The sequence below is a fragment of the Haemaphysalis longicornis genome, unplaced genomic scaffold, assembly GCF_048455015.1.
Source record: "Haemaphysalis longicornis isolate Haplotype H1 unplaced genomic scaffold, Haemaphysalis longicornis Haplotype H1 scaffold_12, whole genome shotgun sequence".
Lineage (NCBI taxonomy): Eukaryota > Metazoa > Arthropoda > Arachnida > Ixodida > Ixodidae > Haemaphysalis > Haemaphysalis longicornis.
The window spans coordinates 45,356,338-45,370,053 of record NW_027526225.1 but is presented as its reverse complement, the minus strand read 5'-3'; the positions used below and the strand labels follow the sequence as shown (position 1 = coordinate 45,370,053).

The 13,716-nt window shown below is 48.1% G+C and overlaps 1 protein-coding gene across 1 annotated transcript in view; it reads right to left on the bottom strand.

Moving 5' to 3' along the window:
• The window catches only part of LOC144161581 (uncharacterized), a 39,188-nt gene that overhangs the window by 19,690 nt on the left and 5,782 nt on the right, over window positions 1–13,716 (bottom strand). Inside the window, exon 3 of the mRNA XM_077692226.1 lies at window positions 10,617–10,901. Within this exon, the coding sequence (XP_077548352.1) occupies window positions 10,617–10,901 (285 nt within the window). The remainder of the gene's footprint in view (window positions 1–10,616; window positions 10,902–13,716) is intronic.

Sequence of the window (13,716 nt, the reverse complement as noted above, 5' to 3'; positions counted from 1 at the left end):
CTTTTCGAAATGGTGCACGATGTTTTTGAAGTCCGCAGGTCATGAAGTAGTAACTCCCATGCGAATATTAGCCTGCGAGTTCCCCTTAAGCTGGCATCCTGGTTAGGTGCGAAAAGCGGTAGTGGGGCCTGATTACTCGTTAAACGTTTGCGGAGCCTCTTACTCGCAGCATTGTGTTATAAACAGTTACCTTGTTTTTAAAATGTATGGCCAGGTGTCTTTACAACGCTCTTGACGAAGCTTTTCATTGCAAAATATCGGATGACACTGAGGATGTTCACAGATGTCTGATTTCGCGAGGACGCACAATTCGTTCCAGGAAAGGCAACATGAGAATCCTTATGACGTGTAAACTTCTTGTCGTAATGGTGTCAGAATTATCCCTGATAATCTGGACACTAAGTAGCATGGCAAACAGCTCTACCCTTCCATCCGTTCCACAGGGGCTAAACATCTGTCGCAATTCATTCAAGAACGACAGGTGCCGCAAGGTCTATGCTATGCTAGTTTGGATGGCCTTGAGAGTCGCCGCCACCGTGTGCCGGAGACCGTTCGCATTAGGAATGTGCTACCGCTAAGTTGTTTGCTTTTCTTCGTTTCGCTTCTTGACCAGCTTCATTTGCGTTGTCTTGTTCAGAAGTATGTGCGACTTGAAAACAACCAGAATGTCCCCATCAAGGCTCGAATCCGTCCGAATCTGTGCCGACATCCTGATACTGCGTAGCCATCTTCTTAGCCATAAGTCTCTGCCTGCTACGATTCTCGGTTACACCACCGGCAGCGGCTGTCATTCTCGTGGGGGCCGGTGCGGCGCCAAGCAATATGTGCCTTCATCCAAAGAAGATGTACCAGGTATGCAGCCTAGGAAAGGAATTCACAAGGCCCTTTACAGCAGTCCCTTCTTGTGATCTGTGGCACCGAAGATGCAGCGCCGATCCAACAGACGCCCTATACCCCAGTGTCCGTCAGAGCCTTACGGAAATGAACGAGAACGCTGCAGACACTGCGGCCTAGTACACGAATCGAGCGCTTCTAAAATCGACAAGATTATCCAGCCCGTACATTCCCAATATATGTCGTCTTAGAGTCTTATGCAGGTCTTTCTTATTCTTTGGTATCTTAACCCTTTCAACGTTGCGGCGACGTTAATTCAATCAAACGCTGTTTCATAGTCTACAAATGTCATGTAACGGGGTTTAGTATATTTTGCGGATAATAATATTACTTGACTGACCGCATGAATGGGATCGTTTGTAGTGCATTTTTTCCAAAACCCGTTATCCAGCTGTATTTTCTAGAATTTATTTCCACCAACATCGGTTCTTGGCAGACTAGCAAACTTCTTTGTTCTCGTAACTATGAAGAGCAACATTCAGTCACATTCATCTGAAGGTCCCACGAACACTTGTATTGACCCGCCGCGGTGGCTCAGTGGCTAAGGTGTTGTGCTGCTTAGCCCAAGGACGCCGGTTCGATTCTCGGACGCGGCGGCCGCTCTCGTGATGGAGGCGAAACACGAAAGAGCCCGTGTGTCGATATTTCGGCGCACGTTAAAGATCTCTAATTGGGGGACATTAATCCGGAGTAGCTTCGGCGCATTAAATCCCACGATCGAGCATCAATCAATCAATCAATCAATCAATCAATCAATCAATCAATCAATCAATCAATCAATCAATCAATCAATCAATCAATCAATCAATCAATCAATCAATCAATCAATCAATCAATCAATCAATCAATCAATCAATCACTGATTCAATAAATAAATAAATAACTACAAAGATCAATAAATCAGTCAATCAATCAATCAGTCAATCAACCAATGAATGAATGAATGAATGAATGAATGAATGAATCAATCAATCAACCTGTGTTGCTGTCGAAACAGCTGCTCACCTCGACGTAGAGTAGGTTGACTGCCCCTGCGGCGATCAGCGATCCCACTGACCCGTGAAAAGCGGCTACCGTCAAGTTTATGCCGGTCAGCGGCAGGTCGACGAAGAGCGGAGGCATGCGTACGTAGCGCTTGAGCGGCGCGTACACGGTGTACTTATTGTGCAGCCGCAGGCCCAAAACGTAGCCGGATGCCAGATTCTTCATTATCGAGCCCTTCAGCTTCCCCACAACGTTCGCCGCAGCGACCCAGTTGTCCGCGAGAGAGTCCTTCATCGCCGGCAGGGATCGCAGCTCGTTGAACAATATGCTCTCGGAATAGCGCTTGTAATGGTACAGAACATCCTGCGGGTCCAGACAAAGGCGAGAAAATGTGGAGCTTAGTGGTCAGCGTGGCTGCTCTGCGGATACAAGACCGGCAAAGCTGTTTCCGCGCAGCATATATTAAAGGGGCCTTAAAGTCGAAACACAAGTTGGGTTTATTAATCTATCCACTGTGCGTCCATATCGATCCCAATTTTACCGCAAACTTCGAAAAAAAAAAAAAAACAACTGACGTATGAAAGACGACATGTGAAGATGTGGCGACTCCGTCCACCGGCGACTACTCATCTCTGACGTCATGAAATCTTGCTTGAGCGATTGGAGCCCGTCGAACAAAGCCACCACCAAGAATCGTGAGTGGGCGATTGAAGTCGGGCCTCTAGTTCCTCTAGAACGTATCTCTTGAATGCTGACGAGCAGTTGACATAGCTGATTTTAGTGCAAGTTCATACAGTTAAACCTCGATGTAATGAACCTCCATTTAAAGAACTCCTGAATTTAACGAAGATTTTCAATTCGCCATCTCTACTCTCATTGAAGCCCACGTGTTTGCGACATCTATGTTAAACCTTGATGTAACAAACTCGCTAAGCTGATGAGTCATTGTTTTTTGAAATTTCATTAAAAAATAGGGTGCGAAACCCAGTGACTTAGCGAATACTAGCACTATTTCAATGAGCCAGCAGCTAGAAAAACATATAAAATCCCTAAAGCCAAAATGTGTTACGATGATGATGATGAATGGAGGAGCTAGCGCCATATGACAGCTAACGTAGCCCACTTGAGGTTTCTCTTGTGTAGCGTGACAGCAGGTACCAAGAGCAAGTACACCACTATTTTTTGCCAGCAGTGCGAACTACACTGCGTTGCCACGTCTCAGTGCGCTGTCGGTTCAACCCTTCAGTTTTGTGGTGCTAGGCCTGCCTGTCGGCGTATTGTCGCGCGCCTCTACTCCTACCTGCGGTGTTGGTTCGTCCGTGATGTCTTCTGCTGCTAGAAAATGATACCTTTTCACTTTTGAAGACAGGCAAATAAGTGCCATCACCGCCGCGTGCAAATCCCTGCTATCACCCTCTCAACGATTTTGACTGAGAAAGTGAGCTTCAAGTTCGCGGAAGGCATAATTCAGCCTAATTTTGGTTCTTGAAGCGTGTTTTGAACCAAAAATTCTCCAAAGGCAAACGTAATACAGTTAAACCTGGATGTAACGAAGTTGATAAAAATTCGCAATTTTTCGCTACATGCAGGTTTTCCTTTCATGCAGGTTTCCAGTAAAGACTCCCTTAAATGATGCAGAAACTGAATGGCAATGCTACACATTATGGGCAGTGAACTCTTCCTTGAAGAATGTATTTCACAGTGAAAAAATGCGTGCTTTAGGGCTCCGGCTTTCCCACAAAATTATAGAGAACACGGCACTCCAAAAAATTAAGGTCACTTACCCCGGTATTCGCTATTTTAAGTATCAATTTTGCCTCTTGACACTCTTCGGCGCCTTAACAAGTTTCAAGAACCAAACATATTCTGAAAGGGCGCCTTTTCTCGAACTTGATGCTCTTTGTAGCACTCAGTCTTTTTGAGAATGTCCTAGCTGGGATACTGTATAGGACGACAACAATGATCTTTCTTGCCCGCGGAGACGGCAGCTGAATTTGCGAGCGTGTGTTTAAAAGACAAAACTTCTTGTTTTCTGGCAGCAGAACGTAGTATCGACGAACGTACGCGTCAGAAATCAGCAGAGACGCGCGACTACACACTGATAGGCGAGCCTAGCACCTACCGAACACCGCACTCACACTGGCATCACACGGTAGTCTGCGGTGCAGGCAAAGCTCGCTAAATGAGTGCATATCTCCATCCGACTACTAATGCAGAAAACTTGGCATCTGAAAAATACGTCTGCGAAGGGAACTTTTAATTTAGGCGTTTCGGAATCGAAGCAGCGCCGCTATCTTGACACGCGGGTTCGGTGTTAAGCAACTTGTTTAGAAAAGCAGAGCGCAGCCGCCAGAAATGACACCTACACCTCATGGGCAACGCAACCTCCGCCATTGAGCCTCCATGACGCATCGGTGCAAGTAAATTGGCATGCGGCAGAACGCTAAATTGGGCTAGTTGGTAGCTGTTCATCTTGGAGTGCTAAGGGTTCACAACAACAGGGAATGCGAAAGATCGGAAACATACAAGGCACTCCCTAGTAACTATTGGTTTAATGAAAAGGTATACGAATATGTCCTGACTGCACCTTACGTGATGTGTTTATCGGGCTCAAAGTAGAAACCTTGAAAAAAGTATTCAAACGCAAAATACACGATCTATCAGCGTAAGCAGTATTCAAGGCTTCTTGTTTAGAGTAAAGTCGACCAAGTTGACAAGCGACCGAATTCGCTTGCATTGAGTTTGAAACCCGGATACGTAATAGGGAAACTAAGCAAAAAGCCTAGGCAGTCACAAGAAGTGGTGTTTCAATGAGCTTCGCACGCCATGAAATAAACAAAGAGTACAAACTAAAAACCAAAAATTGTGTGAACAGATTGAAAACAAACACTATATGAAAAAACAATTGTTAACCGAAGCAGTGAAGTTCCGAAAAGCTCTAAAAGGATAACGTGGTTTGAAAGAAAAAACTCGAAAGCGCGTCATCCCTATTTCATATTTTCCGCGCTTTCGAGGCGCTTTTTCAAAGAAAGTGCAACGAGTTGTACCGCGCCTCCGCCAGATGGCGCCACGGGTCCCGTGACCGAGAGAAGACGCAGTGAAACATCCCTCTCGCGAGGGGCACGATCAAATGCAGAGCATTTCCGGGGGCGGTCGACGTTAAGTAGTTTGCGTTACGTTAATGTTGTTGCACTTGTGGCAACTGCTGACGAGAGAGCGCTCGTCAGCAGCAGTTTGAATGAGTCAACGATATAAGGCGCGTTGGTAGCGTCCCATTCTGTGTCGGCTTTGTGGCGCAGTGGGTAGAGCATCATGTACATTGCGTTCCGCCCGCAGGGTCGAGGGTTCGAAATCGGGCGCCGGATAGTATTTTTTCTTATATAGTAGGGAGGGGTGCGGTGCGGACTACCGAGGTCAACGCGGGTGACATCGTGAGTTACTGAAATGCTCTGCATTTAAAATACAGTGCCGTTTCACTCGGTAAAAAAGGATGACCTGCGAAGTTACGGTGGGTAATGCTAAAGCTGTCTTAGCGGCTAATTTACATAATTGTTTTTGCATTATTCCAATTACACGGCAGTTACAGCCTTTTTCGGTCATCCTCTCTTTCAGTAGACGGGCACGCTTCATGGTGCCACACGACACCAATCTTCTAAAAGCGGCTACACCGCTAAATATGGCTGTCGGGTTTAAAGGCGCCCAACCTAGTCTATGAGGCCGCCGTAGTGGAGGGCTCCGGATTTACTTCGATCAGTCCGGTATCTTTAACGTGCGCCGAAATATCGACACACGGGTGCTTTCGCTTTTTGCCTTCATCTGAAGAGCGGCCGCCGCGGCGAAGAATCGAGCCTGCGTCCTTGGGCTCCGCAGCACAACGCCAGAGCCACGCAACCACCGCGGCGGGTTCACCTCTAAACAGAAATGCATTGCTGGAAAGACATTTTCTGGGGAAATATAAGTCGCCTGACATCAAGATACGTCGTCCTCCCTCGGTGGTGTTTTATTTTTGTGTATTTTATACTGCGAGACAGCGTTCGTGCGTCAGAGACACTTCCTCTAGCGTGAGCGTGACAAGATTCCAGTAGAGACTCTAGTCAAGACCGGCCTTACAACAGCTCCGCTATTAATACAACACGTTTTTCAATACAGGTGTACTCTTGCGAATATCTGTAAAACGATATCTGGCTGTATTGTCACCGAATCCCAAATTTAGCCGTAATGTTATGCTATTTGAGATTGTGTGCTCAGCGGACACATGCTTCATCAGCCTATTTTATTTGATAACAGTAGTTCGGCAACATCAGCACAGCCTTCACGTGAAGCTCTGTTAACCATTCTTGAAAATATTAGCAGTAGAAAACGACGAAACACGAGATGGGAATGAACGGGCTCCCTTTCGAGAGCGCCCCTATTGGCATTGGAGACTGCTGCCTTCCTGGATTTCTTCGATGGGCCCCAATTCTGACCGCAATAATGTGTACGTATGTATGTATGTATGTATGTACGTATGTATGTATGTATGTATGTATGTATGTATGTATGTATGTATGTATGTATGTATGTATGTATGTATGTATGTATGTATGTATGTACGTATGTACGTATGTATGTATGTATGTATGTATGTATGTATGTATGTATGTATATGTATGTATGTATGTATGTAGACAGAATTAAGGGTTGGCCATGAAGAGTGCCCCGGAAAGCAACGGGGAGAGTGCTGTATGTCATTGAAACAGATGAAGAATTCTGAAAGCAGAAAGGAAGTGGAGAAAAAATGTCCGCCCGGTGGGATCCGAGCCCACGACCTCCAGAATACGTGTGTGGTGCGATGACCACTACGCTACCGGCGGGGCGATTTTCCCCTCCACTTTCTGGGGTATTTATGTTAAGGTATTTTTATTTCCTGTGCTTGGGGGTGGTAGCCAGCGCCACTCGGACTACTCGGAGTGAAGGGGGCCTTCTTTTTAACCCCCGAGGCCGTGCCTCGAGTGTCTACGACATGTTGAGAGTGGTCGACCAGAGTTGAACCCTCTTTAGCTACCAATAGCACGAATACTGCCAGAACAGAGGCCCTCGCTATGCATGTTGTGAATCAGAATTTGAAATCAGCGGCTCGTTGATTTAAGACAGAAATTGGGGTTGGCAGTGAAGAATGCCACGGAAAGCAAAGACTAGTATTCCGTAGGTGATTCAAACAGATTAAGAATTGTGTGTGTATGTATGTATGTATGTATGTATGTATGTATGTATGTATGTATGTATGTATGTATGTATGTATGTATGTATGTATGTATGTATGTATGTAGGTAGGTAGGTATTTATGTAGGTATTTGTGTATGTATGAGTGATAGTCTGCATGTGTGTGTGTATGTATGCACGTGTGTATGTATGTGTGTATGCATGTATGCATTCATGGACGTATGCATGCAGGTTGCATGTAGGTATGCATATATCTATGTACGCAATGTAAACGAATATAAAATTAAATAAATGCGGAAACTAACGACCGACGAAACAACAACAGCGAGGATGCCTGAGGCAGTCCTAAAGGTTGTGAGTGTAGTACCACTGATGTTTAATTGAACTATGTTGAGTTCTATCTGGAGATTGGCCCTGCGAGTAGAGTGGCTGTTGTGCAGCTGAGCGAATCAGTGGGCGCGTGGTCATTCGACATGCTACTTCCGAACACTGCGGAGCAGCGCAATCACAGCCCAGGGAACTCTCCGCTTTGCACGTGGCTATAAACAAAGTTGCCCAGTAGGCCAGTCCTGCACATTGTTTTTATTAATGCGATCGGAGCTTTTGCTATTACACACTTGTAGTCGCGTTTCACCCGTTTGTTAACTTCTGACGGCGCGCTCGCACCGATTTTCTTCTCAATGGGCCAGTTAATGGCTTTGGCTTTTAAAATATATAATTAGCTTTTCCGCTATGCGAATCTGGATAACAAACAATGCTTCAGTAACAGATATATGAAACAAGGTACGAATTGTCGACGGAAATCATGCGGCTGCTATGCGTTCCTCTACGCTATTCAACACATTTCTGTATCAGAATACCCTAAAGGCCCGGTCGCAGGACGGTATTCCATATGACAGCGAGTAACATATACAATATCAGAAATTCATAACTACTTGCACAAACGAAGAAACTGGAAAAACGATTCCCAGACCCGCCAGTGGCCTCCTAGAGACGAATTCCCAGAGCCACCGCTAGAGGACGCAGCAGTCTCGTGGGGGCGGGTTCCTCTCCCTTCCGCTGGGGGAGGCAGCCTCCCACCGCTCACGTTCAGCTGCCGATTCCTTTTTCGCGCACCGTAGAATTTGCGCGGCAAGGTCGGTGCCCTTCTTGGGCGACGGCCATTCACGTAGCAGCCGATACAACCGAACCAGAACTCCACTGTTCCAGCAGATTTCACACAGGGTGGAACTGGATTTTTTTTCCTATAGCTGGCTATGTCCTGAATGCTGGACTGGTCAAACTACCTTCTTTAGGAATGTTAACTGTTTTGTACTCAGCGAAAGCGGCGTCAGGAGCAAGGTCGGGGCCGGGAAACCAGGAATGTTTATGAGCTCGGTGTCTCTCACCATTAGCAATTGCAGAGTGTACGTCGCATTGTAGCCCCTCGTCATCAATTCAGGGCAGGGTATGTCACAATTTGCAGGCAATCCTGCCTCCTCTCCCCTTGTTTTTGTGTTGCATGAAGCATTTCATTCACAAGATCCCCATTGCAGGTAGAATTCGGAGCCTTCCCGTCCCGGGCTTTGGATCAGTGATCGCCTCTGCAAATACAGATGACGTGTCGATATTTATGAGGATGCAGAAAGCGTAAATATTACCTCAAAATACCTCGAAGCCTATGCCAAACTCCTCTGAGAAGAGATCGGCCTAAACAAGACCACTGTGCCGCCAAATTTATTTGGGTATGTATTAAGGCGTGTATGGTTGCTTCTTTTGCTGTCACTTGGGCTGTCTGGTGCTAGGGGCCTAGACAACCAAATGCAACAGTGGCATTTCGCCCGAGCAACTTCGGAATTTTTTATTGTGAAAAGCTCAATAAAAATAAAGAGCAAACACGTGTATTTTACCGAACATTCAAACAGATCCTAAAATTTGTGCTATATTGACTTTTTAACATTGGAGGTATAGTATAACCCCAACTTCCTTCTCGGCCTAGTAAATAAGATGGAAAAATTACGCGAGCTTTTCTGTTCTCGCCTAATAAAAACATACTTTATCGAGGGCAAATTTTGGCCAAGTTTTTTTTTCGCGTGCTCTCGAGTGATGCACCCACACAATGAGGTCACGCAGAGACAAACCCCGGCACATTCAGATTTTTTTCGAGGGGGGAGAGGGGGCAAAAGCGTCTAGCCTGAAACGCGTTGCGCCTAGCAAGGCGCCTTGGTGGTTTCAATGCCATTTGTCTCGAAACGACCGGCTGGCTGTTGGCACTCATTTAACACAATCGAAGACGCCGAGCTCCCTGCGCTAGTTTTTGTGCTCTACATTTCTGCACTGTCGAGTCAAATCCTGGCCTTTATCCTCACAGGCAAGCTCTTCCTTAGTGCCGCAGGGACACCGCTGTTTCACAAGGCCCTCGTTGGATTTTACAAGGACGCACTGGCTTTTGGCCCTGCAGTTTCGGTTCGTGAAACGGAGCCCACGAAGTGGCGCAAGCAGCTTATGGTCAGAAAAGCTGCACATAGGGTCGAGCCACAAGACTTTCTGTTGCGGGCGCTTACGGGGGGTCACCTTCCACACAGAGCGAAGAAAACCCAGTGGACTCTGACCTGTCTCATTTATCCTCCCCACGAAGGGCCGCCCTTAGCGGTGGGGTGTTAAACCTAACTGCAGCCCCAACGAAACCACTGAGTGCGAGATATCGAGGGGCGTGGTGGTTAAACGTTTTGTGCATAGTACCCCGGGCGGCTCCGAGAATCCGACTAGCCCACTACTACACCAGGGCAGCTGCCTCGAGAAGCCATGGTGACGATATGCCTCGTTGTTGTGGAATTAGCTCTTTGAAAGAAATGCTGATAGGCGGAGGTACAACAAAGTTCGTACGACCACACCGGCATCTCTTGGTCTCTTAAGGAAGAGCGTGTTTTTTTGGGCCAACTGCTTCGGGTAAAGAATAAACAGAGGTCATCTGTTATCCACTTATCCGACGCACGTGTGTGATATACAGGTGTCGTGACAGTGCGACGTCAAGGGAAAACATCGTTAAGGAGTACGATAGTGTCACCTAGTTTTTTTCCGTAGTCCTAAGGGAATGGGTGAGCCACATCCCCTCCCCACATTTCTTCACTGAACTAATGATTTGTGGTGGGATTAATTGAATTCATTCCCTGTAGTAGTCGCTGCTCCTCGTTGTCGGTAACGCTGACAGCGTTTCGTTTTCTGCGTGTACACGCGTGAACCTTTTGTAGTGTTCGGAGTGAAGCTTAAGGGTGTGTTTCCTTGTTGTGTACACAAGCTGTTAAAGGTTCCTCTACGGTTACACGCCTTTTCTATGCGTGCCAAAAATACTGAAGGTGCGCGTTGTTCGTTCTCTGAGTGCATTGGGAAAAATAAATCTACGTGTCCGGTGATTTGCCTCTTAAATTAAATTTGCCTCTTCAGACAGACAGGCAGCCATACAGGCCAAAACGTCTCTATTGATGTAGCTGAAAAAATCTTTCGTCTCTAATAAATGCACAAAAAACAAAAACAAATGAATTAAGGCCATCACGTACCGTGAAGTTCCGGTCTTCCACGTTGAGCTTGCCGAACCAAGGGTACCTCTTCAGAGTGTCGATGAACTGCGGCGACAACTTCTCGGTAATTCCTTGGATATGAGCTGCGACTGCTTGCCTCGTACTCTTGCGGATAAAGCGCTCAAAAAGGCTCCATCCCAGCAGTATTTCGGTCAAGTGCGCGCAGTCCTCGACGGCTCTGTTCACCGTGGTGGGAAACACTTTGCGGCCAAGTTCCTCGTACCAGATGTCGTTGAACTTAGCGCTGAGCATGCGCAGAACGGTCTGCAATCGGTGAAGCATATCACAACTAACGGTTAATCGAATAGATGGGAGAATTTTGAAAAGACGAGTGGGTGTTTTTGTGCCCTGTTAGCTGGCAGGTACCGGCTTTGTCCCATTTAGTAAAATGGAATACTTCCGGTATGCGTGCCTTGGCACTTGACACTCGTCACTGCAGTCTTTCTCTTTTTCTTTCGCCCCTTAATCCTCCTTCTCTTTCCCTACTATATATATATATATATATATACACAAAGATAGGTCGGAAGTCTACAACGCCAAAGGAGACATAGGGGTGTGGTTAGGCTCTTTTTTTACTACTGTTATTGAAGTTAACATTTTTAAAATATACGGAAGAAAGAAAGAAAGAAAAACACGCGCCCAGAGTGGGGACCGAACCCACGCCTTTCAAAGGGCGTGGGGTCGGTCCCCACTCTGGGCGCGTCACCATCACCGATGCTCAGCAAGCATGCCGATGGTATCACGCTGGCCTCGCACCCCCTAAAGGTCTTCCCACTCTTCCCCAACTTCCAGATGAAACTGGAGTAATAATACTTTAGACCCCTGGCCACTCTGCTGTTGCTCGGAATTAAGCAGCCAACGCCACAGCCGGCGAACTCCTCAACCGGCCACTTCCCTCTGCAGGGCTCGACACTACAGGACGTCTGGACCTCGCTAGCACCGCTTTGGCTCCGCTCGGCTCATACTTTCCACTGCACAAACAATAACAGATACCCATCGTCCCACCAATTTATTACCCCGCATTAGGCCTGCCCGCGGGCTGTTAGAAGGACTATTGACACTACGCTGAAGCATTTCATCAACGTGCCTTTCGATCACAAACGCTCTTTGGCGGAAACGCGGTATGGTCGCTGCCTCAAAGGTGGATGAGAGCCACTGTCAATGCGATGTATGACGGTCTGCGTGCGGCCCAAGGAAGTGTGCTGGCAGTCGAAGGTGGATCGGAAACGGTGAAGAAGGGTGGGCAGCTAGTTGCGCTGGACAGGGTCGAGGTTGCTGTCTACGGAGGGAGGGAACGAAAGCGGCCGAATCAGATGCACGGGGAAGAGGCGGGCTTAGCGAGCTGAGTGACAGAACGTGGGATGCATCCGGGAAGTCGTTTATCAGGCGAGTGTCAATAGCTTCGACGTGTCCAAGGGATTCAACACGATACACGGTAAGGGTGAAGACGAGGTACTGCAGGTGGAAATCGTGTTAGCAGATGTAAATCGTGTGTTAGATGGAAATCGTGTCACTTTCGATAGCCAGAATGGCGTAGAGAAGAGACGCGCTGTCGGCGCATAAACAAATTAGAAAGAATGGCGATGACCCCGCGCCAGCGCCGGTGCCCGCGGAGGCCGCAGACGCGGCCGCGGAGACGCCAGCGCCATCTCTCGCCCCCGCCGCGGATTCTCCCGCGGCGAAGTGCGAGGAGGTGGAGCCTCTCGTCGGCATCCCAGCAAAGAAAGAACTGAAACTAAAGCGTGGCAAACTGTTCGCATGGCGACGCAGTGAAACATCCCCCCTCGCGAGGGGCACGATCAAATGCAGAGCATTTCCGGGGGCACACGACGTTAAGTAGTTTGCGTTACGTTAATGTTGTTGCACTTGTGGCAACTGCTGACGAGAGAGCGCTCGTCAGCAGTAATTTGAATGAGTCAACGATATAAGGCGCGTTCGTAGCGTCCCATTCTGTGTCGGCTTTGTGGCGCAGTGGGTAGAGCACCATGTACATTGCGTTCCGCCCGCAGGGTCGAGGGATCGAAACCTGGCGCCGGATAGTATTTTCTTTTATATAGTGTAGGGGAGGGGTGCAGACAACGACGGTGCGGACTACGACGGGACAACGCGGGTAACATCGTGAGTTACTGAAATTCTCTGCATTTAAAAGGGGTAACCACAACAACTGCGGCAGGCAACATATCACAGATTACTGGTACGATAACAGCAGAGGCCGGAGGGATTGTGGACTCTTCGGTGGCGCACAGCTTAAACGTATTGGTTACTTTGTGCATTGCAGTGTCACACAGAGGAAATAAGGCCATCTCGGCGCGGGCATAGTCAATAATAGCGTGGTGACGCGCCAGGAAGTCCCACCCCAAGATGATGTCATAGGAACATGAGGAAAGAACGACGAACTCGATTACATACATCGCGTATTTTACAAAGACACGGCTTGCGCAAACGGCTGAAGGCTCGAAGTTATGTACCGTAGCTATGCGGAGACGGATACCGGATATTGGGGTCGTCACTTTTTGTAATTTGCGGCAAAGTTTGTCGGCTAAACAGAGATGGCTGCTCCCGTGTCTACAACGGCGTATGGGGTGAGTCCATCAATAAATACTTCGATCGCGTTCGTACCAAACAGGCCAAGGCTTTGGTATTTCGACGGCGCTGCAGTTCTTGCCTCCGGAACTGCGGCAGTCAGTATTCCTACTGGGCATTCGGACGACGGCGCAGCGGCGAAATGGAACGGTGGCGTGGGGAGGACGATCGGCGGGTATCGGGTGCTTCGCGAGGAGGCGAGAGATATGGAGGCTCAGCAGGAGCATTGTTGGACGAACGCGGAGAAGTATACACGTTAGCAGCAAAGACTGGCCTTCGGTAAGCGTCTCCGGACGGCGTAACTCGACGGCGGCAATAGCGCGCTACGTGACCAGGAACTCCGCAGAAATAGCATATCGGCCGGTTGTCGGGTGTGCGCCATGGGTTGCTGTGGAGCGGTGCCGAGGAAGCCGGAGGAAGATAAGGCGATGGTTACGGGCGGCGTAAAGGCACATAAGCACTAGGCGGAGCCTGCCGTGCCGCCACTTCAGCGTAT